At 26.8% G+C, this 22,736-nt stretch overlaps 3 protein-coding genes across 3 annotated transcripts in view; 1 reads left to right on the top strand and 2 right to left on the bottom strand.

The window, feature by feature from the left end:
- The window catches only part of LOC101501021 (amino acid transporter AVT6C-like), a 3,009-nt gene extending 2,276 nt beyond the window's left edge, over positions 1-733 (bottom strand). Inside the window, exons 1-2 of the mRNA XM_004491005.3 lie at positions 325-733; positions 1-151 (exon numbers count right to left, since the gene is read on the bottom strand). Coding sequence (XP_004491062.1) covers positions 1-151; positions 325-685 — 512 coding nt within the window. The 5' untranslated portion in view covers positions 686-733. The remainder of the gene's footprint in view (positions 152-324) is intronic.
- Positions 734-10,777: 10,044 nt separating this feature from the next.
- On the bottom strand, positions 10,778-14,445 carry LOC101492724 (amino acid transporter AVT6C-like). Its single transcript, XM_004490985.4, has 5 exons — positions 13,916-14,445; positions 12,344-12,496; positions 12,030-12,230; positions 11,370-11,841; positions 10,778-11,117 (listed from the first exon to the last, which is right to left on the bottom strand). The coding sequence occupies exons 1-5, from the start codon at positions 14,328-14,330 to the stop codon at positions 10,988-10,990; spliced, it is 1,371 nt and encodes a 456-aa protein (XP_004491042.1). The 5' UTR covers positions 14,331-14,445; the 3' UTR covers positions 10,778-10,987.
- An 865-nt stretch (positions 14,446-15,310) lies between these two features.
- On the top strand, positions 15,311-20,043 carry LOC101492393 (alpha-soluble NSF attachment protein 2-like). The gene is made up of 9 exons (XM_004490984.4): positions 15,311-15,610; positions 16,458-16,507; positions 16,594-16,666; positions 17,879-17,958; positions 18,146-18,297; positions 18,757-18,916; positions 19,004-19,051; positions 19,200-19,280; positions 19,610-20,043. The coding sequence occupies exons 1-9, from the start codon at positions 15,466-15,468 to the stop codon at positions 19,688-19,690; spliced, it is 870 nt and encodes a 289-aa protein (XP_004491041.1). The 5' UTR covers positions 15,311-15,465; the 3' UTR covers positions 19,691-20,043.
- The last annotated feature ends 2,693 nt before the right edge of the window (positions 20,044-22,736 follow it).

Raw genomic sequence — 22,736 nt, 5'->3', positions numbered from 1 at the left:
ACACGACGATACAAAACCAATGGAAGCAAAATGAAGATTAAAGTGAAGAGCATAGCAAATTCCCTTGAATTCCACCAATGAATACCAAACCATTGTCGCAAAATACCCAAATGTACTTCTCCTCCTTGTTCATTTCCAGAAAGTACATCCGCTGCACATTACACCAAATTGAAAATTTCAAAATTTCGAGATCTAATCAAAATTAAAATATGATTCATTCAATCTTAATCGAAAAATATAAACTCCGGTTGGAATCTAATCTTTGTTATGATTAAACTGCTAATGAACTCGTTAACAATTAAATCCTAAAAGCTAAATTCTTACCAACAATAATTAAGTACATAATTAAACACCCAAGGTTAGTAATCACAACGCAAATTTGAGTAATTACAGCTCCCAAGGGTCCAAACGCTTCTCTCATGACACCAGAATACGTCGTCGTTTCGCCGGAATGCGTAAACCTCATTAAAAATTCAACCGATATTTCGGCCAGTAAAGCAACCACCAAAATCAAAACGAACGCCGGAATCACACCGAGAACCTTCAAAGTCGCCGAAAGAGACATAATTCCGGCGCCAATTATGGTCGTGGCAACATTAAACACGGCGCCGGAGATGGTTGCTGGCTTAGAATAAACTTTGGACCCCGGCAAGAGAGGTACGTTTGCTCCGGTTACAGGCGACATCCCAGCTAGAAAGGAGTGAAAAATGTGAGAATTTCTTTTTGCTGTTTTCTGTTCCGTTACACAATGAATAAAGTGCAATAAGTAGTTGATTTATATATTGTCCTATTTAAATTTCAAATAAAATAAGTAATATTTTATATTTTATATTTTTTATACTTATCAGTTACAAATATTTATTTGTATTTTTATATTATTAATGATACACATTTGACTCGTACTTTTTATATCAATGACAAATTTTTATTATGTAATTTTTATATTTATCATTAATAAATATTTATTATGTGTGCTTTTAAACATCTGATTATAAATATTTATTTTTCATTATTTTAATATTTATGCCATAATTTTTTTGTATAAATGAAAAATAAAAAATAGAATTTTTTAAAATTTGTTCAATCATTTAACTTATTTTATTTTAATTAAATTAAATGTATGTTATATTAAATGTATGCTTAATACTTAATATTTTTTATGTTGTAATCTTATTTAATTTTTATTCAAGAAGACAAATAGAATTTTTCTTTTAACAAATGATTTTTTTTATATATAAAAAAATGTCCGGTAATGTTTTTAGTAGTTCTATATAGTTTTTTTTGTTTTTTTAATTTAAAGATTCTTTTTTAGTTAATTAGAAGATAGTTAGTTATATAAATGATATTATTGGTTAAAAAATATATAAATAAGTAACTATTATAACAATAAAATGTAATTTAAAATTTAAAAAATATTAGTTACTTTTGTGCTCTTTATTAATGATTCAATAATAAAATTATTTTAGATACAAATTAGTTTTAGTTAGTAATAATTGAGTTTCAATATTTAAGGAAGTATTTTAGATTGAATTTTGACTTTTTAAAGTGAATAGATTAAAAAAAAACTTGGTTGTTAGATGAGCATATGTCCAAATTCTCTTACAAAGATCAGTCAATATTACGTGTACATTGATATATCCAATTACATGAATTAAATATTAGTTAATTAATTTTTTATCAATTAGTAATTTTTGGAATAGTGATCTCCTCCTTCATCCTTTGTTTGGACCAAAAAATAAAACACTAAGATAAAAACATGTTAAGTATTAAACATATGTATGTGAACTATATTATATAAGTAAAAACTATATGTATGTGAACTATATTATATTTGATACAAATAACTATATTATATTTGATACAAATACACATATTTTTTATGGAACGAGTATACTTTAAAGTATCGCATCTTTAAAAAAATAAATTAATTATTCAAACAAATAAGATAAGATTTCATCATTTAGTAATAAAATCGAAAGGTTCTTTTTATTAATAGTAATTATATTTCATCAAAGTGTTGTTTAAATTTATTCACTTCATTTATTAATTAATATTTTTTTTGATATTTTTTTTAATTAATTTATTTTGATCTTTTATTTTTTATTTTAGTGTTTTATCTTTTATTAAGAACTAAAATGAATAAAGAGAAATAACAAAATCGAATGAAAAAAACGACTGAAACGAATAAAAAGTGAATTGATTAAAATGAATATTAGATAAATAATGAAAGGATCATAATTATATTTTGGTCAAATCTTTTTTAAAACTGAGTTGACAATTTAAAAAAAATGTATATTCCACATAATTATAAAAAATGTCGTCTTAGCATTGACCAAGTCAAAATCAAAGGAGCCAACAATTTGTAAAATAGATTAAAGTTAAGGGACTAAAATTGCAATTTTCTAACTAAGGGTTCAAATCAAAATGCCAAAATTTGAAACTTTGTATTTATACTATGAACAATAATTTGTCTTTTTTTTTCAACTTTATTTTTATTTTTTATATAACTAGTATAATACTCGTGCTATCGCACGGGTGGTGCGTCGTTTATATATTTTTATTTAATTAAATATTTTTTATAATAAATAGAACAAAATAAATAAAGTTAATTAGCATAGTCGATAATTATCAAACTAATATATTAGTTGTACTTGGTACCACTGTTAAGACAAAATCTCAAATTAATGTTTTGATGATAATTAACCAAAATGTTAATTAAGAATTCTAATTATGATTCTAAGTGTTTTGGTATTTAGCATGTGTATTTGAGTGTGTTAAAACAAGATATGTATCTAGCATTACAAAGCAGATCTCATTAAACTCAAGAAAGCAAAATCAGTAAAACGAAAATCAATCTTACATAGTTCTGGGAAGCGAAGAACGATCTTCGTTTTTGTCACAAACAAGAATAATCAGTTTTTTTGTGAGAAATTGGATCCTGGAAGCTTTATTCATCTCATATCTTCATCAAGAAAAAGCAAGGATCAATCTAAGTCATAATTATTCCAGAATTCGAAGGATAAAATATATGTTTCATAAAAAGTATAAAACAAGATCATTCTTCTAGTGAGGCAATTGCAAATACAAAGTTACAAGCTGTAAAGTACACTGTTGATTGTACTTTCAATCTAGACATGCACACGTGACTTAAAAGCAAGAAATCATCTCAGACAACTGACACAATCACAAATACAAGTCAGCTCATCTCCAACCAATTCGACGAACGATCTTGTATGTCAAGAACGTTCTAGTTTACAAGGAACAAAATCTTTTTTAATTCAAGATTGATTTGGGCTACGGAAATACATCAATCTACATTGCAAATCATCATTATTCATTACAAAGGAACATAATTATATACTCAGTATCATTTTGGACAAATTCTTTCCATAAGATCAGCAAAAAGCAAAGCAATGCATCAAGAATAAAATGCAAGACTAATCCTCAAAGTTGATGGCTAAAGTAAGCAAGTACAAACTGGACATAAATGATAAAGTCCCTGCATCACTGACCCGCATACATAATAGAAAAGTTTGGCACGCAACAACTGCCAGAATTGTCAAAATCCAGCAATCACTCAAAACAGAAACGTTCTCCGTTTTCACAACTTTAATCCAAGAACGTTCTGGTTTACAAATAGCAAAATTTGATATAATTTAAGATTGATCTGGGCTGCAAAAGTACATCTATCTACACTACAAAACATCAATATTCATCATAGAGGAAGTTAATAATCTACCCAAGATTGTTTTGGATATGAGAAGAACATCAAGATCAAAGAGGATCAACAAAGGCAAAGAAAAACATCAAGATCAATCTCCAAATTGATGAGCTATGAGAAGAATATCCATGACAACAAGGACATTCCTACTCACCTTTTTGGCATAAATCACATCATGTGTTTGAGACAAAGGACTGACACACAATAGCTGTCAAAATCCAATACTCATACAAAACACAAAACGAAGAATGTTCTTGTTTTACAAAAGAACATTCTGGTTTTAATTCTCTTTTAAATACATAATTAAAACAAATAATTTTCCACAGTATAAATCACATATTAAAGAGTATCAAGACTGCTCAAATCGTTGGTGAAGCCAATAACTCGAGATCAATAACCAACGGTGGAAAATAGCCTCAAGATTGATTTTCAAATTGATGAGTTGTGAGCAAGGAAAAAGTACATTGTACTTACAATATTTTGCAGAAAGTTCTGCATAAACCTGACTCAAAATAGTGCCAACTGACATGTGACAACTCATTCACTCACTCATTCACGTTTTCCATGAAACCCAAAAGCAAGAACATTCTCCGTTTTGTCAAGAACGTTATGGACAACAAATAAACACATGTTTAATTGCTTTAAAATATATCTGACACTTGGGAAGCGTGTCCAACGGATATATTCATTTTAAACTAAATATTCAAAGTCTTTTAGCATCTATAAATTGAAGATCAATTGGAAGATGAAGGCAAGAGTTCAATTTACAAATCTACCAACACTTGTTCAAGTAACAAGTCATAAAAACTCTTCAAGGAAACTCCAGCTCTCTTCACTATATCTTTGAATCATTATATACTGAGTTTATCTTTCATTTATCTCAAACAAGTGTTGAGAAGTTTCAAGATCCCAAACACGTTTATCATACACATCATTTGTAACTCAAGTCTATCTTTTATGTTAGATTGAGTGTGTTTGTAAAAATCCTTTCAAGGTTGAAAGGTGATTGTAAAAATCCTTTCTATGTTGAAAGGTGATTGTAAAAATATTTTCTATGTTGAAAGGTGAATATTATAATAGATCAAGGTTGATCTGGACTGGTGGTGTAAAAACCAAGAACGTTCTCTGTTTTGAACACTTAGTGAAAAATCTCACGGTTGTGAGGACTGAACGTAACCCGGATAGGATAAACCAGAATATATTCTTGTATGATCTCTCTATCTCTATCTCTATTTATTTTATGCTTTACAATCAAATTTTATATTGATATTGCTATTTTTTACTAACCAAGATCAATCTTCGTTTATAACCAAGATCAATCTTGAGTTAAACTTTCAGTTTTAAACATGAATTTTTAAAAAGGGGCAATTATAATTCAAACCCCTCCTTTCTTATAATTGACATTGTTACTTCAACCACATGTTTGCTCCACAATAATTGCATTTTATCATGGCATTGCCAAGATCAGAATATACTAAAATAAATCAACATCAAGTAATTTAATATTAACAACTTCCTAACATATTAAGTATTAAATATTAAATATATTAAATTATAACCTTAAAATGCATAAATAGACCTTGTCTATTGGCATATTCTTCAAACGCGTTATTGTTGATGAAAACTTCATTTTCATCGGTATTACTATTCGCGACATCATTGCATTCATGCTCAGACATGTATTCATGTTCATCAACTATATCTATTAAGAGAATCATTTTATATAATTGAGACATTTTTGTGTAACATATATAAGTTTATACCATTAACCTATGTATACTTTATTAACCATTTAAATATAAATTATTAATCACTTATTTAACTTATATCTCATTAACTACTAAAATACAAAACAATATGTACTTTAGAGTTCTACGATTTAGTAGTTAATGTCATGTATTTTAGTAGTTAATGATATATATGTTTAAAAAGTAGTTATTGACATACATTTTAGTGATTAATCTAGTATTCAAAATGATTAATAATACCGTATTAAAAAAGTTTTTTTTTAATGTTTTTTTACATTTTTTTTAAAGAAATCAATGAATAATAGACTATTACAGTGTAAGAGTACATTTTAAGATTTCTTTATATATTTTTTTTTTTAAGTTTCCTCTGTATACTTTTGTGTTCCAATAATACAACTAAGTATTATTCCTAACTAGTCATATTTGATAAAAATAAATTATCAGCAAATGTTTAAAAAAATATTATTAGCAAACAATAGTGAGCATGTTTTGACAAATTGGTATAATTTGGAAACTATATTAATGCTTTTTTCTTAAAAATACTTTTAATAGTTTTATTATATTTTTGTCAATTTATAAAATAATACTCTCTTTATAATATAATGTTGGCATAATTACTCTTGCGATCTCTTAACTTAATTTCAGATAACACTTCAATTCTTTTTTTTTCCTTCACAATTTAGTCTTTTATTTAATTTTAAGTAAACAATTTGATCTTTTATGTTTTAAAATGTTAACAATGTTATCTTTCTTTTTTTTTACCAAAAATTATCATAATTTTCAAACAAAACTCTTAAAATTAATTATCATCTTCAATATAATACAAATTTTATCAAATTTATAACTCAAATATTCAAATAAACTTATATTTTTATTCTTTATATTTTTGAATTTTTGTAATGTTATCGGAAATGTTCATAATATAAACAATATAGTTTCTAAATTAAAATGTTATCTGAAATTAAGTTAAGGGACCGCATGGGCAATTGTGTTTATAATATAAACAAAAAATTATATGTATCTACACCATATTTAGTCTAAATACATGTACTTTTTATTTTTTTATTTATATTTTGCTATAAAGAATCATTTCATACTTCTCATTAATTAGTTATCCCCAGTAGTAATTGAAGTTAAATATTCAAGGATGTGGTTTAGGTTGAATTTTGACTTTTTAAAGTGTACAAATTAAAAAAACTTGGTTGTAAGATGACATTTTTACATGCATATGTTCAAAAAAATTCTAACAAAGATCAGTCGATATTAAGTGACTATATCTATCACATGAATTTTAAATATTAGTTAATTAATTTTTAATCAATTAGTGATATTTTGAATAGTAGTCTCCTCCTTTTAAATTTGTTATAGGACCAAAAAAAATAAAACAAAAACAGATAACAAATATTAAAGGAAAAGAAGTGAGTATAGAGTGAATTTCATATTATTCAAATATTATGTGTTATGATACTTTCTCCCGATCAAATATAAATAAAACTTACATATATTTGGACTATATTTGATCTTTGCTTATAATTTTTTATAGAAGGAATATACTTTAAAGTATCTCATTTTAAAAAGAAGAAATATATTATTCAAACAGATTAGACAAAATATTTATCAAATCATGCATTTATATAAAACTTTTATATAAATACCTAATCATAACTCACAATATAAATATTTATGATGGTACCTTCGAAAATAATATTACGATACAACACCGCAATTGTAATTGTATGTATGTATTAGAGATATAAAAAGTTTGCCGTAGAATAATTACATTAGTTATAAGAATTAGCTATTTCCATTGGCTATATGATCTTCATTGTCCTTTGTGTATGATCCGATATATTTATTTTCTCGATACAATATCAATATTTCAAATACTTTTTTATTTTCTTTTATTTTTTATTTTTGTTGTGTTTTATACATCGTATCAAAATCATGACATTATACACGAGTTGATGCATTACACTTTTTGTATATGCTATTTTTATTTGTTTAATCTTTTTTAATCTGTTTTTGCTTTTATTCTTGATTAACTAACTTCTTTTGGAGTTTTTCTAATTGCTTTTTTTTTTTCAATACTTTTACTTATTGCTCTTATTTTCTCCAATGCATCTTTCTTCATATTAGAGAAAAACCAAATTTTAATCAAAGATATTTTTGTTTTGATTTTGATAGATGACATTTAACATGAACCACTATTAAAACAGTATATCATGCTAATTTTTTGCGACCATTAGATCAACTAAGCTTACGCTTATTACTGTAGTTCATGTTATAGTATTATACCCAAAACATTTTTTCTCTGTTGACTCTTTCCTTTTCATCTCTCATCTTCCTCATTCTTTCTTCTTATTCTTCTTTATTCAAAACAATCTCCATCCACCATGGAAAAACCTTTTCGATCACTAATAACTACACCACCACCACCATTAAACTCATCTCTTCTTCGTATACAAAATACATAATCAATTGTATATAATATTTCTTTTTTAATTGATCACTAAGTCAATTAATTTAACATTTATTAAAAAATATTAAATTTAAATAAGATTTTATTAGATTTAAAAGTATTAGAATATGAGCCTTTTTATGTAGTACAAAAATTTACTAAAATTTCGAGTGTTTCTCAAATTTAATGGAGTCGTCACCAAAATTTATTTTAAAATAAGAAAAATATTGGGAAACCCTAAAAAATAGAAACAATAAAAAATGGTATTTGAAACCAAATTTGGAATTCTGGAGTTGATTGATTATGCGTAGAGAAGGTATGAGCACCATACAACATCCATTAAAATACGGTTACCTATAATTAATTGTGCAAAATTAATATTAATTTAAGTATATTTATTTCTCTTTATTATTAAATATGAATAACAATTATTATTATTATTATTATTATTATTATTATTATTATATGATTTTAGAATAAATGTGTGCTTAAGAACTAAAGGATAAAAAAAAATATTAATGTGTTTGACAAGAATGTGATCTTACTACTACGTATCTCCTAGTGCAATTAAAGAAGAAAAAAAAACTTGTTTTGTTGTTGATAAAAAAAATGAGTTATTTTGACGAGAAGCAAAAAAAAATGAGTTTGTTTGATTTAAATAATTATTTTCGATTTAGATATGAGTTTAAAACCACCAAGCGGTACGACTTGTGTTTTAACAACTCAAAGATTAAAAAGATGACACATCTAATTAACCATTTAAAAAGAAATCTATTGATTAATTTGTTTATCTAAATGAGTTTTAGAACTACCAAGCTATCACAACTTGTGTTCTAACAATTTAGAAAAATTAAAAGAAAGTCACATTTTTTTAATATTTGATTATATTTTAACTTTGTTATGTTTTTGAGAATTAAAATTTGATGCTGAATAATAAATAAATTTAAATAATTCTATAAAATAAAATTAGTAATAATAAAAAAAAAAATAGCAGCGAAAGAAATATATGAACTTGTAGCTTGATCTATTAAATAAACAAAACAGATTTTAATCAAATAATAGAACCAAAAATATGATATACAAGTGGAAGTTTATTTTAATATACCTTTTAGTTAAATAAGTGATAGAAACAAAACTCATTTTAATATTAAAGATACACAATTCCACCAATTTTAATTAAATAATAAAAATAAAACTCATTTTAATATTAAATAACACAAAACAAAATAAAAAAAAAATTATTAAATTTCTTACCGATGAAAATAATGGAGGCTAATTAGTAGTTAATTGTATCCATAAAACACAATTATTTATGTTAAATGGCATGAAGTATTTCTATGATAGCAGTATGAAGATATGTGCTAATTACTAGCTAACGTGTAGGAAGAGCAGTGTGGTCACGTTAGCATGTAAAAAATATGAGAAAAAGTAGAAATACAGCCTGGATCATGTCTTTACAAAACAAAAAGCCAAATAAAAAAGATTTTAAGCGAATTACATCCATACCATACTCCAGACGAGAAGCACCCATAACAAAAACAAAAGCTTTCATTTTTTAATCAATTAAACTCTAGTTTCAATTTTTTGTTTCCAATAGAATGAAGTTCACATTTTTTAGAAACATAAAGTTTGAAAAGAAAAGTAAAATGAAGAAAGGAGAAAGTACATGTCTTTTCGGATGCCAAAGGCCACTAGGATAGAGGCGGCGGTGCCCAGTGGTGTAGAGCTCGATATAAACGTCAAAATAGTTTTCTTCTCTGTTTTATTTTTTCTTTCATATTTTGTTTGTATTAGATCTTTCCCCTTCTCCCTTTTGAAAACAAATGAAGATATATTTATAGATTTTTTCACTTGTTTAGTTGCTTCTGTTCTACTTTTGTGCTCCCCATTAATTTTCTTATTTATGTTTTATTTTCTTTACTTATAATCTGAGTTCTTCTGTCTGTCTCATGCATTCACATTTTTTTTTTAAATTATTTTTATCTGAGTGTATTAATTCTCAGTCTATGTTGAGAAATAAAGTAGGATTTTGGATGAGCTAATGTTTCTATAGTCTATGTTGAGAAATAAAGTAGGATTTTGGATGAGCTAATGTTTCTATATGTCTCTAATTCTACAGAATATTGTCTTCATGCTTAAACTCAAAGTTTTGTCTTCTTCTCTCTGCATCATAACAACCAGATAGGACAATAAGTATTTTTAATTTATTGTATCATTGTGTATTATTATTCTAATGTTATAATAATTATGGTTTTAAGAAATGATGAGACAAAATGAGCATCCCTTATTATTTCTGTTATATTATTTTTATTTCTTTTTTATATATCTTTTTACTTTTTTGTATTAATGAATATGAAGGCAGAAATATATACATCTTTATATATTTATTATTTTTTCTTAAATTTTTCATAGAGAAAAGTAAAATAATAACAAATATAAAATTTGATATATTATAATAAAATAAATATTAATTTATTTTTTATTTTTAATTAGTTAAACAAAATTGGAGTACTACAAACAAATTTATGGGTTTGTTAATCTCTAATTGCACTACTACACTAATGCCATGGACAATATGTTCTCAATTACATTGTTTACTTTCCATGTTAGAGCTCCATATGAAGTTAGAATGAATTGGTTTAATAATTTGAAGGGAAATGACTAATATAAATTAAGATTACCAAGTTATAGGACTAATTTGACACTTTTTAAAGTTAAAGAATCAACATGAACCAAATAAATTAAATGACAAAAAGTAATTAAGTTTTTTTTCTCTTTTGAGACTGTTTTAATCTTTTCTATAGATTCTTTTCACCTAATTCTCAATTTAGACTATAGATCCATGACAAGTGACCTGAAGAATGACCAATATGAGTTATATAATATAATTTGTAACAAATAGAAAAATAAGAGAATTCAAGAATATCAAATCTAGGGATACACTTTTTTTTATAAATTCATTTACACGATATATTAATCACATCCTTCTAGAAGTAGAACCACTCTTTTGGAGCGAACAACTGAATCAAGATGCTCTCAAACTTGAAAATGATAATAACATTATGATTGGTCCGCACTGGTGGAACCATACAAATTGGTCCATATAGCAATTCCACTTGTTACAACAGCCAAAACAATCACCACTATTGCCATCACTTTATCTTTTGTTTTTGATATGCCATATATATCCCTGTGCTCAAAAGAATTGGGGTGAGGAGTTAGGAATCAAATTTTTATAAAGTAAATCATCCAAATTATAGTTCCTAATTTTTATAGACTATTAGTGGAAAATATTTTATATTATCAGTATATCACAATTAATTACGTGTGTGATTTTAGAAATAGTTAGTTGAAAGTCAAATATTTTAATGGTTTGATCAATGGTAATAAACAATAAATGAGAACATATATGATAAAAAGAGGTGACAAAATGATAGAATACCTTAGAATAATTGCAGCAGGGAAGAGAAATGAGAGGCAAACAATGGTAGTAGATCCCAAGAACTCAAAAAAATACCAAACATTTGGAATAGTCACAGCCAACAAGTATGTGAAAGCTAGCAAAACAAGAGTGAGTGACACAAATCTTGGGGTGTCCAATGCCAAAGGAGGCTTATTTCTCTTTGAGAATAATAGTTCATCAATGTTAGTCCTCAATGAAAAGTTCATGATTGGGAACACAAGTGCAAGATGGAGTGCATAGCTTAGTCGAACAATGTTGTCGAGCAATCGACCGACGCTTGAATCGGAGTTTTGATCGAAGTTTACCAACACGTCGGGCATGATGGAGTCCCCAAACAATAGGTATCCAAAGAATCCTATAGCAAAGTAAATAGCCACACAAACTAACAACGAAATTCGCACGGCGATACTCATGTCTGTAGGTTTTACAAGCTCTGCTCTAATCGGATGAACTGCAATAAAGCATATTAATAAAATCAACGTATAAAGTGAAAGATATTTTTATTTATAAGTTATTGTCGAACTTTATTATATGTGAGACTTGAATTTTTCACGAACTTTATTATATGTGAGACTTGAATTTTTCACGATATATTCATCTGGTCACTAGTATTGTGGTAATAATGTGTATGAAACTAACCATTGACATGGAATCCAAACCCTGTGACAAAAACAGGGACAGTAGTGAAAAGATCAAGGGCAGTGACTTGAGAGAAATCAGGCAAAATTCTGACCGATTGAGTTTTCCCAAACCATAATGCATTAAACGCCATTGATGAGCATATTACAACAAAAACCAATGCTAGTAGGATTGATAATGCAGAACTATACTTGAGTGAATCTGTAAATAATAGATTAAAAATAAATAAGAAAAAAAAATTCATTAGCAAAATTAATGTACTTGATTAAGATAAGGCGAATGATAATTAATTTGGAAAAATTAATTATTTGTACCTACACGTCGTAACATAAGTAGGGGAAGCATTATGAAGAGTGCAACAATAAGAAGAGCAAAAGTGCGACATGTCCACCAGTGGATACCAAACCATTGTTGTAGAATACCCAAATGTGTTGTACCATTGAATTCATTTCCACATAGCACGTCTCCTATATTAATTAACATATGAGAAAAATCAATTAGTTCATTCAAATTTATGTTAAATACATGAATATAACTTTTTTTTTTTAAGAAGAATATAAAACAGAGTCCTCTTAAACATTTTTGTGGTCCTATTTTAATCTTAATTAGGTCTATAATAAGAAAAAATATATAATTTTAATAATTAAATAAAAAAGGTAAAATAAATTATAGTCTCTATAAATTTCAAAATTTTACTTTAGTTCATATAAAAAATTCTCAACTTTTTAGTTTCTAATTTTTTAATTTATTTTTTATCTTTATTTTAATTTTTTTTAAATTATAAAATTAAAATAGAGATTAAAAATGAATAATAAAAAAATTAGAAACTAAAATTAAAATATCATAATTTTGTAAAAATTAAAAATATATTTAACCAAAAAAAATTACTCTTAATTAATTATGTTATAATAAATAAAAAATTTAAGACTTTTATCAATTAAGAGTTATTAGACTATTTGCACATTCTAATAATCGGAAATAAATAGTGTAAAGTAACACAGCAAAATTAACTAGATAACTATCTTATAGGATACAAAATAAAAAGTGTGGACGATTTGGAGAAGTTGAATTCTCAGTTGTAACGGTCACACGATTATTATGTCTGATATAAGTTTATGGTTGAGATTGTTTAAAATCAATTTGATAAATTTGTAATTTGAACCATTTGGGCTAAAATTAGTGGCCGATATTAACCAAGGCAGAAAACAGTTGGCTTTTACTAATACATCAAATCCTGATCATGATTTGGACTTCAAGAATTTATTTAAGCATGGGCCATTGCGTATTTATGGGGCTTTTTTTTATATATAGAAATGCATGGGGATTTCTTAATAAAGGTCTATTTATCCGTTAATTTGGTCTGTTTTAAATGACCATTTAATATATTTATGATAAAAGTGTACAAGTATATCAAAAAGACCCAAATTTATAATACTAACTTTTGAATTATTTCTATCATATAATTAATATTATATTTCATAAAAAATAATATTTTATATTCGTTGTCCTATAGACAATTATTACTAGATAAGTTATACGATTGATGATCCGGAAGACACTGTGGGCCCACCCTTACATACCAAACCAGCAAATTTTCAAACTAAAAAATTATAAAATTTAAAGTGAATGAGTTTAGGGGAAAATTTCCCTTTCTTTTATTTGACTAAGTAATGGTAGTAATTTAAAAACGTTATCATTTGCACTTTATTCTCTAGTTTCTCGCTAATGGGGAGGTAAATATGGTGTGTGAATCAGCCAAATATACTGTGAAAATCCCACCTAAAACCTTAACTACAAAATTAAAACATCAATATCAGAAAACAAATTAAGAATCATGACAAACTTTATGCCAATTTAATTTAGACCATAGGAGAAGAAAAACGTACCAAGAATAATGAAATAGACGATGAGGATACCAAGGTTAGTTGTGATGACACAAATCTTAACAGCAAGAGATCCAACGGCCCCAAATGACTCACCCACCATACCCGCATATGTAAGGGCTTTACCGGAGCTTGTACACCTTAACATAAACTCAACCGTTAAATCCGTTATAACTGCCACCAACACAATCACCACCAATCCTGGAATTATACCAAGAACTTTCATAGTTGCCGGAATCGACATGATTCCGGCACCCACCATTGTTGTTGATATGTTGAACACTGCCCCGGAAATTGATCCATTTTGTGGAATTGGGTCTTCTTGTTGTGAGTTTTCGTGGTTTTGTTGTAGAAGAGGGACATTAACTTGGGTAGTGTTGGACATAATAAGAGAATTTTTGTGTTTTATGTTTATCATTTTGGTTGATGGATGAATGAAAATGAATCGTGAATGTTGTTGACAGAGACAAGTGATTTCTTGGTCTTTATCTTTTGGATATGGATTCCTTCCTACATTATTATTGATATAAACTGATTAATTCATTTTAAAGGCATCGTGATATACTTGATGATAACATTTTTTAATAAAAAAGTGGGTCAATGATTAACTAAGGATATTCATTTATGATTTTGAAAAACTATATGTGATTGTTTTCTAATTTAATAATTGAATTTACTTAAATTGGTAGAAGTTGAAAAACTAGTATTTTTTAGGGTGTTACATAATTATTTAATATATTAAATTATAGTAATGAATGTTATTACAATTTAAATTTACTACTATAAGAGAATCATAATCATAGTATTTCTCAATAAAAATAAGATTAGTTTTCTTGAATATTAATTAAAATGATGTTCGTACATATTTATTGTACTTTTTTTTTTCGTCATAGTTTTTCTAATAAGATTTTTAATGAATCGGTCTAGTCTTTTGTATTTGAAGAATTGTTTTCTTGAATTTTTGTATAGTTTTGCAAATATTTTATATATATATATATATATCTTTTTTTTTCTTTTTAATAACATTTTAGAGTTAAATTGTCAAGTTAATCATGTAATATTTTATATTTTATTTTGTATTTTAAAAAAAAAATTAAGAAAATATTTTTTTAACGAGAGATAATATTTGTTCTTTCAAAATATAAATCATTTGGTTCAACTTGCTACAACACTTAAAATATGTTCAAATATATTTTGGATATTTCACTTATTGTAAGTTTGTCCTAATTTTTTTTTTTTTGTCAATTTGATTCTACCAAAAATTGTAAACGATAGTTGTTAGTACTTAGTACGGAGTAATTGGGCTAGTCCAATAGAATGTCCGAATACCCAAACAGCCCAATAATTTGAGCCAAGTGAAGACACGTTGCGGAAAGCGGAAATGGAAACAAACAATTTATCTTTCTTATTCTTTACGTTTTTCCAGTTTGGTGGTGAACACTTTTTTTCCTATCCGCATAACGTAACCATTTCCATCTCTGTAAAATATAAATCTAAAGTAATTTGCATGAAAACATAAAAATTGAATCGATCGATTGAATTTTGTTGAAATCATGGGAGATCAATTAGCGAGGGCAGAAGATTTTGAGAATAAGGCTGAGAAAAAGCTGAGTGGTTGGGGCATGTTTGGTTCCAAATTTGAAGATGCTGCTGAGCTCTTTGATAAATCTGCTAATTCATACAAGCTCGCCAAATCATGTAACCTTTTTCAGTTATTCTTTCATTTCATTTATTTATTGCATCTTGTTCATCACAATGCTTGTGTCCTACGTCTCCTACAATTCATGCAATTAACCACAATGCTTGTTATTTTAAATTATTATATCAATCGATATACATGATAGTTCTTTGATAAATAAAGAAAGGTGTATTCACTATAGTCTTTATATATATTAAGGTTGTAAATACATAATTAAAATGTTTCTTTTATTAGTAATTTTATGGATCAAATTGATTAAAAAAAACATATTTGAAAACTACATTAACTAATAGAAGACATATTCGAAGATCAAAATGGCTAATAGAACACATTTAAGAATATTTTTGTAATTATGATACATTAAATACTATTGTAACAACGCTTCACACATCTAAAAATCAAAACGGCTCTTTACCTATTAAAGATGTGGATGATGTCCAAAATGTGTCTGAGGTCGAGATGGAGACATCACTCATGTGTCAATCATTTATACTTTCTTAAATTATTTTTTGTATCTATGTGTCAGTGTATTGCTATGTTAGTGTAAGTGTCGTTTCCATTTTCATTGTTTGTGTCAATGTTTCATAGATTATAATTTATATCAACTAACTTTAAAATATTTACTTTTTTCGTGTCTTAAACATATATTTATGTTTTTATATTACTTGCATCTGTTTTTGGGTAGAAATTATATTTATGTCATTGTCATGCTGATATTTATCATATTATCAAATTTGTGTTGAGTATGGTTTATTGTTTTTTTATGTGCTTTCTAGTTGTTAACATTTTAGGTGTAGTAAAATCAGGCTAAAATAGATGTTGGTCCTGGTGGTGATGCTGTTTCAGGGGACAAAGCAGGATCCACCTACATTAAGTTGGCAAATTGCAATTTGAAGGTAACAAAATTTAGCTTTCTTTGGAGTTACTTTGTTTCAAATTCTCTCTTAACCCTGACACGAACCTTGTTGTCTTGTGATTCAAGTTGGAAAGCAAACATGAAGCCGCCCAAGCTTATGTTGATGCTTCACATTGCTATAAAAAAATCAGTATAAATGGTATGTATTTCAGTATGTATGTTGTTATGTACACTAGGATTGTTTTTTGGGTTCTAATTGTGTCATTCTATTTTTAATCTTTTAAGCAATATCAATACATGTCTCAACTTCATACTGTGTTGATATCCTATGCACATAGAATCTTGTTACATATCTCAGGAGAAAAGACAAAACCAAAATTATTGGCATTGGTCATTCTCCATGCTCTTACGCATAAGACAGATGCTGTGATGGGATGGGAGTTCATAATATCAAATATTATCAAGCCAGCAATGTTCTTTTACTTGTAAATGAACTATGGTTACTGTTATTGATGGTGGTAGTGTCTTAGTATTTTACTTCTATGTATCAGCTATAATCCACCAAATCACTTGCCTTTGTCCACAATCAGATTATATAAAATAATTTTCTATATTGTTTTTCAAGTTTTTATTTTTCACAAAATCAGATTATTTGCTTCCTCATATATTCAGGATGTGTTTAGAAGAACATATTTACAACTTATTTGAGCTTCTCATGACATAAACAGTTTAGCAAGTGTTAGGGAGAGATTAGAAATAAGCTATGATATGTCTATAAACTGTTCATCTTATTTCGATAAGTTTTTCGGTATAGCTTTTATGGCTTACAACTTATATGGAAACAGTTTAGCCATATTCCCTTTATTTATATATTAACTTAAACATTGACGATTATTATATGAATAACACTTATTTAAATAGCACTTTACTGAACTAGTTACCCAGATATTAAAATTAGAGGGTGCATCGAGCTCTATGCAGGAGTTCATTTCATACCTTTATATGGTTTTAACCAGATATCAAATTAGAGTTGTGCTAAAGTATGAGATGAATTGTACAAATATATAACAAGCATGACAAAACAGAAATGAAGGGGTAGAAAAAATGAAAGAGAGAGAGAGCACAAGTACAAATTTCCTTCTAAATTGAAGCATTCAAGCAAAAATTATGAATTGTTCTTCGCATCATCAAGCATTATCTTGACATTTACGTGGTATGTGCTTTGTCTGTGTGCATAACTGTAGTTGAGATCCATCTGCCTTTTTTCATTTATAGTGGTTATTTGTTCACCACTTTTAATGTGAAATTCATTATACAGCCACGGAGCATTTTTTTTTGCATGACATCACTTTCATTATGATTAAGAAATAGCAGTTCGATATTAAGCTTCCTTTACTCTCTTTTAATGCAGAGGCGATAACTTGCTTAGACAATGCTGTAAATATTTTCTGTGAAATTGGAAGAATTTCTATGGCTGCTAGATATTTGAAGGTATATATCACTACTACTTCAGTACTTTTTTTTTGTTTTAGTGTGATAATCTAAATTTTATTTCTTGAAATGCATGGCTCAATTATATATAGTATTTTTCTTCTTGGCAATCCTTTTTAGGCCCTCTTACAAGAATCGCCATAAACATAAAACATGTCATAATTGGCTTTTGCTTTTGTTTACTCAGGAAATTGCTGAATTATGTGAGTCTGAACAGAATATTGAGAAGGCCCTTGTTTACTATGAAAAATCAGCTGATTTTTATGAAAGTGAGGAAGTGACAACATCTGCAAACCAGTGCAAGCAAAAAGTTGCTCAATATTCTGCTCAACTAGAACAGTAAGATTTTTCTATTTTCTGTTTATTTTATCTTTTTCATTACTAAGAAGACCTCAGTAATTATGTTTGGACAAGGTTTTATTTCATTCTATGCTGGTTGCTTACTGTGTTTTTTAGTTTAGCAAGCTAATTTTTGTGTATGTCACCTTCTATTATGGTTTGCACCTTTTTTCCTCCACCTCCTCCCATGTATAGAAAGCTAAGGTAAAAGAACATACTAGTTTGATATATAATCCTAAACAAACTTCCATTTTATATGGTTTTAAGAAAACACATTAGTCCATTGCTGATTGGTCTTATTCGTAGGTTGATGTGTATGATGTTTGTGAAATTAGAGCAGTAACAGCTAGAATAAGGCGAATAAAGCAATAGTTTATTATGAAAGGAACTTTATCATATCCTTCTCTTTATGGTATATATTGAATATTAATTGTTTCATCTATTTTTATTATTCTCTAGATATCAGAAATCAATTGAAATTTATGAAGAGATAGCTCGCCAGTCTCTTAGCAATAATTTGTTGAAGTATGGAGTTAAAGGACATCTTCTTAATGCTGGCATTTGCCAGCTTTGTAAAGGGGATATTGTTGCTATTACCAATGCATTAGAGAAATATCAGGTCTAATATCTTTCAAGAATCTACATCTACAGACTTGGAATATCACCAGTTACTAAATTATTTAGATGTGTATTTGTTTTTTTGCAGGATTTGGATCCAACATTTTCAGGAACACGTGAATATAGACTTTTGGCGGTATATTGCTTGTTGTGGAATTTCTTTATTAAATTTTGATGACACAGTAAATTATACATTTAACGCGTGTACTCTATTATTGTGTTCATAGTAGTATTTTCGCCAACTGAATTCCTAACTTGTTTCTTTTGAAAAACAAATTTGCCAGGATGTTGCTGCAGCAGTTGATGAAGAAGATGTTGGAAAGTTTACAGAAGCTGTCAAGGAATTTGATAGCATGACTCCTTTGGTAAGTTCTAAATTATAAAAAGACATGACTGCTTTTAGATGTATATTCTTATGCTAGAATAAACATCATGATGAAATATTTAGTGGTTATATAGATAAGATACTTATGACATATCGACAACTCATCAAATTCTACTATTTTTATATTGCAAAATAAATAAAGGAAAAATTATTATCAGTGCTTTTGTATGTGTCACTATTCTCAACTGAGTATTAAATTATTGACTTAAAATTAAAACTCCTTGTTCCAATAATTCCTCTTTTGCATTCCATAAACATCTCTACTCAAATTAATTATCAGCAATGTCTTTTTGCATGAATATTATGCAGGATTCTTGGAAAACAACACTTTTTCTTAGGGTGAAGGAAAAACTGAAAGCCAAAGAACTTGAGGAGGATGATCTTACTTAAATTGAGCCTTAGTCTTCTGGGACTACTTCATGTTTGAATATTTGTCTTGTATTATGTTTGTCTATGAAGTTATTCATCTTAGATATTACTAATATAAAGTGTACTTGCTGGAGTCTAACCTGGTTCATTGTTGTCGAATTCGCATACCATGGCGAAAAGATGTTGCCATCAAGTCTTCATAAAGAGATGTTGCTAATTGGTATAGTAACTTGTTTAAAAGGATGAAAAATCTCTAGTATTGATGGATCATAGAACGTTTCACACTCTTATTTGCATTTAAGCCTTGTCAATTTGATTTTTTCCAAGCAATGGCATATGTGGAAGTAAGAGAGCTTCTATAATTTTTGGTTTTATGGATGAGTGGGTTGGTTGTTTGGTAATATTGTTTTATTTTGATTGTGGAGTGGTACCTAATGAAAATTTTCTCAACTTTTTTCAAACAAATATATAATTAAGGGTTGATTAATGATTTGGGGACAAAATTGAAAATTTAGGAACGAAAACAAGTTCACGTTTGCTTGTCTAACCAAAATTGGAAAGTCGCAAGTATAATATTGTTTCAATAATGTTATGTGGACATATTTTTTACGCTGTACACCATATTTTTATAAGTTTTGAATGTTATTTTTCTATATATTTTGTTCTCTTTTGGTCACATCAATAGTTATAAGGTGTTAAATAAGTGCCAATTTTTTAATGTTTAAATATTATCACTCATTATTTTTCTTTGAACGACATGAGCTACTTTGTTTTGCTTTTATTAAAAAAATCATAATAACAGACTTTTTTTAATATAAAAATAATTGAGTAAATACTCAATTTCGTTCTTGCCTTTGTAAATATGTATCAACTTAGTCCATTACAAAGTCATAATTTTTTTATTGTTAATCAAATTAGTTTCTCTGACAATTCTAATAAAATAACCGTGTTAAGTATTGATGAATGAATAAAATCATTGCCACTTTTGCTCAATAATATTAGAATTATTTTGTTATTTTTAAAATTAATTATGTAAAGTTAGAAAATTATTCCTTTACATACACAAGTCATAAATTTTCTTCTTCTTGTTCACACTTTACCACATCAACTTGGTCATAAGCTTCAACATAAGTTTATTGTGTTCTTTCATAATTTTTTATTGTTGTCTTTGTGTTATTATCAAGATCAATCTTGGCCATAAGTTTGCCATCAATTTTCATTACTTGATATTTTCAACGATACCAATACCCTTAGGAATAAATGTCACTTGTTTCTTCACACCATAGTAGATAGAAACAACAACCTTTTTCTGAAATACAATAACTCAAATCATCAATAGAAGAACAAATTATAACAAATGATAGAAACCATAATAATGGAAGAACCCACACATAGTAATTTTAAGTTTTTTTTAGTACAAACCCCCCAAACAGAACAAAAGATAGAAATAACCAAATTAATTAAAAAAATTGTTCATTTTAACATTACCTTCTAAATAAGACAACCAAAGAATAGTCGATATGGGTTTGCATATGTCTTTGAAATTCTTATCACAATTTTTCTCCCACAAAAATAAAAAGAAATTAGATACTATAATCCGCGAGTTGCGCGGTAGAATTTAATACATTACTGAGTGTAAAATAGCAATAATATGTAATTTAAAAGTAACGTTAATTTTGTTTTTCAGTATAATATATTCAAGTGTTTATGTATTTAAATGTAAATATATTTTTGAATAATTATATATAAGTTTGATTTGCTTTAATACAAAAAAATAAGTCAAAAATTGTTAACTAATACAATTCATGCAAAATATATTTAAATGTGGAATTGGTTTATTCAAGGTTTTTGATTACATTGAAGTGGTTCTTCTAATAATATATTTATTAAATAATTATGTATTTCTTTATTGTTAAAGTTATACATTTAGCTACAATATTTGTTCATTTTATATAATTTATATTAGTTTTGAATATTAGATTTATAAATTTTTTTAAGTATTTTTTCACGTTTTCAATTTTATATGTTTATCTTAATTCTGTCAATCTCATTGTCCATCTAAGCATGCACTAAATAATATTGTGTGTTTTGTGATATATTATAATACTCATTTGTGAGTGATAGTTTGTTAAATTCAAAATATTGAAACAATTCATTCGTGTGTGCCTTAGAATTTTTCAAATAATTATTTGATACGGTCAAAAAACTTAAGAGTGGTTGAAAAAAGTATAGGCAAAAAAAGTTTGTGAATATTTAAGACATAGATTTTGAGTAATTATATATAAGTTATGTTTGCTTTAGTACAAAAGAAAAAGTAAAATATTGTTGACTAATACAATTCATACCAAATATATTTAAATGTGGAATTAGTTTATTCAAGCTTTTTGATTTCATTGAAGTCGTTCTTCTAATAATATATTTGTTTAATAGTTATGTATTTCTTTATTGTTAAAGTTATACAATTAGCTATAATATTTCTTCATTTTATATAATCTATTATATATATTTAAAACAGACTCCCGAATGTCACCTCACTCCCGAATGCCACTTCATTCTATTTCATCCACCTATACAAATATTTCCCACATCAGCTTTTAGCTGATGTAGACCTCTTCTCTTTTCTCTCCTCTCAATCATGCTCTCAATGCCTAATCTCCTTCAATTCTCCTCTCAATAATAATATTATTTTATAAATTTATAAATTATAAAATCATTTTACAATTATTTATAATAAACTTATAATTTATAAATTATTTTACATTTTGATAATAATTTATAATTTATATTATTATCAAATTATTTTATAAGTTATTTTATAATAAATTTATAAATTATTTTATAATATTATTAGTCATTTACCAATGGTAATAATTTATAAATTATAAAATTATTTTACAATTATTTATAATAAATTTATAATTTATAAATTATTTTACAATATGATAGTAATTTATAATTTATATTATTATCAAATTATCTTATAAGTTATTTTATAATAAATTTATAAAATATTTTATAATATTATTTTATAATATTATTAGTCATTTACCAATGGTAATAATTTATA

Source organism: Cicer arietinum, chromosome 2 (assembly GCF_000331145.2).
Source record: "Cicer arietinum cultivar CDC Frontier isolate Library 1 chromosome 2, Cicar.CDCFrontier_v2.0, whole genome shotgun sequence".
In the NCBI taxonomy this organism is placed as follows: domain Eukaryota; kingdom Viridiplantae; phylum Streptophyta; class Magnoliopsida; order Fabales; family Fabaceae; genus Cicer; species Cicer arietinum.
The sequence above is the reverse complement of the archived record's forward strand: the minus strand, read 5'-3'. Positions and strand labels throughout refer to the sequence as shown.

Excerpts from the sequence above, each read along its gene's own strand:
- LOC101492724 (XM_004490985.4), bottom strand. The coding sequence starts at position 14,330 with ATGATAAACATAAAACACAAAAATTCTCTTATTATGTCCAACACTACC. Across the intron at positions 12,497-13,915 it reads CGTCTATTTCATTATTCTTG|GAGACGTGCTATGTGGAAAT; the intron begins GTACGTTTTTCT and ends TAATTAATATAG. Across the intron at positions 12,231-12,343 it reads ACTTATGTTACGACGTGTAG|ATTCACTCAAGTATAGTTCT; the intron begins GTACAAATAATT and ends TATTATTTACAG.
- LOC101492393 (XM_004490984.4), top strand. The coding sequence starts at position 15,466 with ATGGGAGATCAATTAGCGAGGGCAGAAGATTTTGAGAATAAGGCTGAG. Across the intron at positions 16,508-16,593 it reads TGGCAAATTGCAATTTGAAG|TTGGAAAGCAAACATGAAGC; the intron begins GTAACAAAATTT and ends TTGTGATTCAAG. Across the intron at positions 19,281-19,609 it reads TTGATAGCATGACTCCTTTG|GATTCTTGGAAAACAACACT; the intron begins GTAAGTTCTAAA and ends AATATTATGCAG.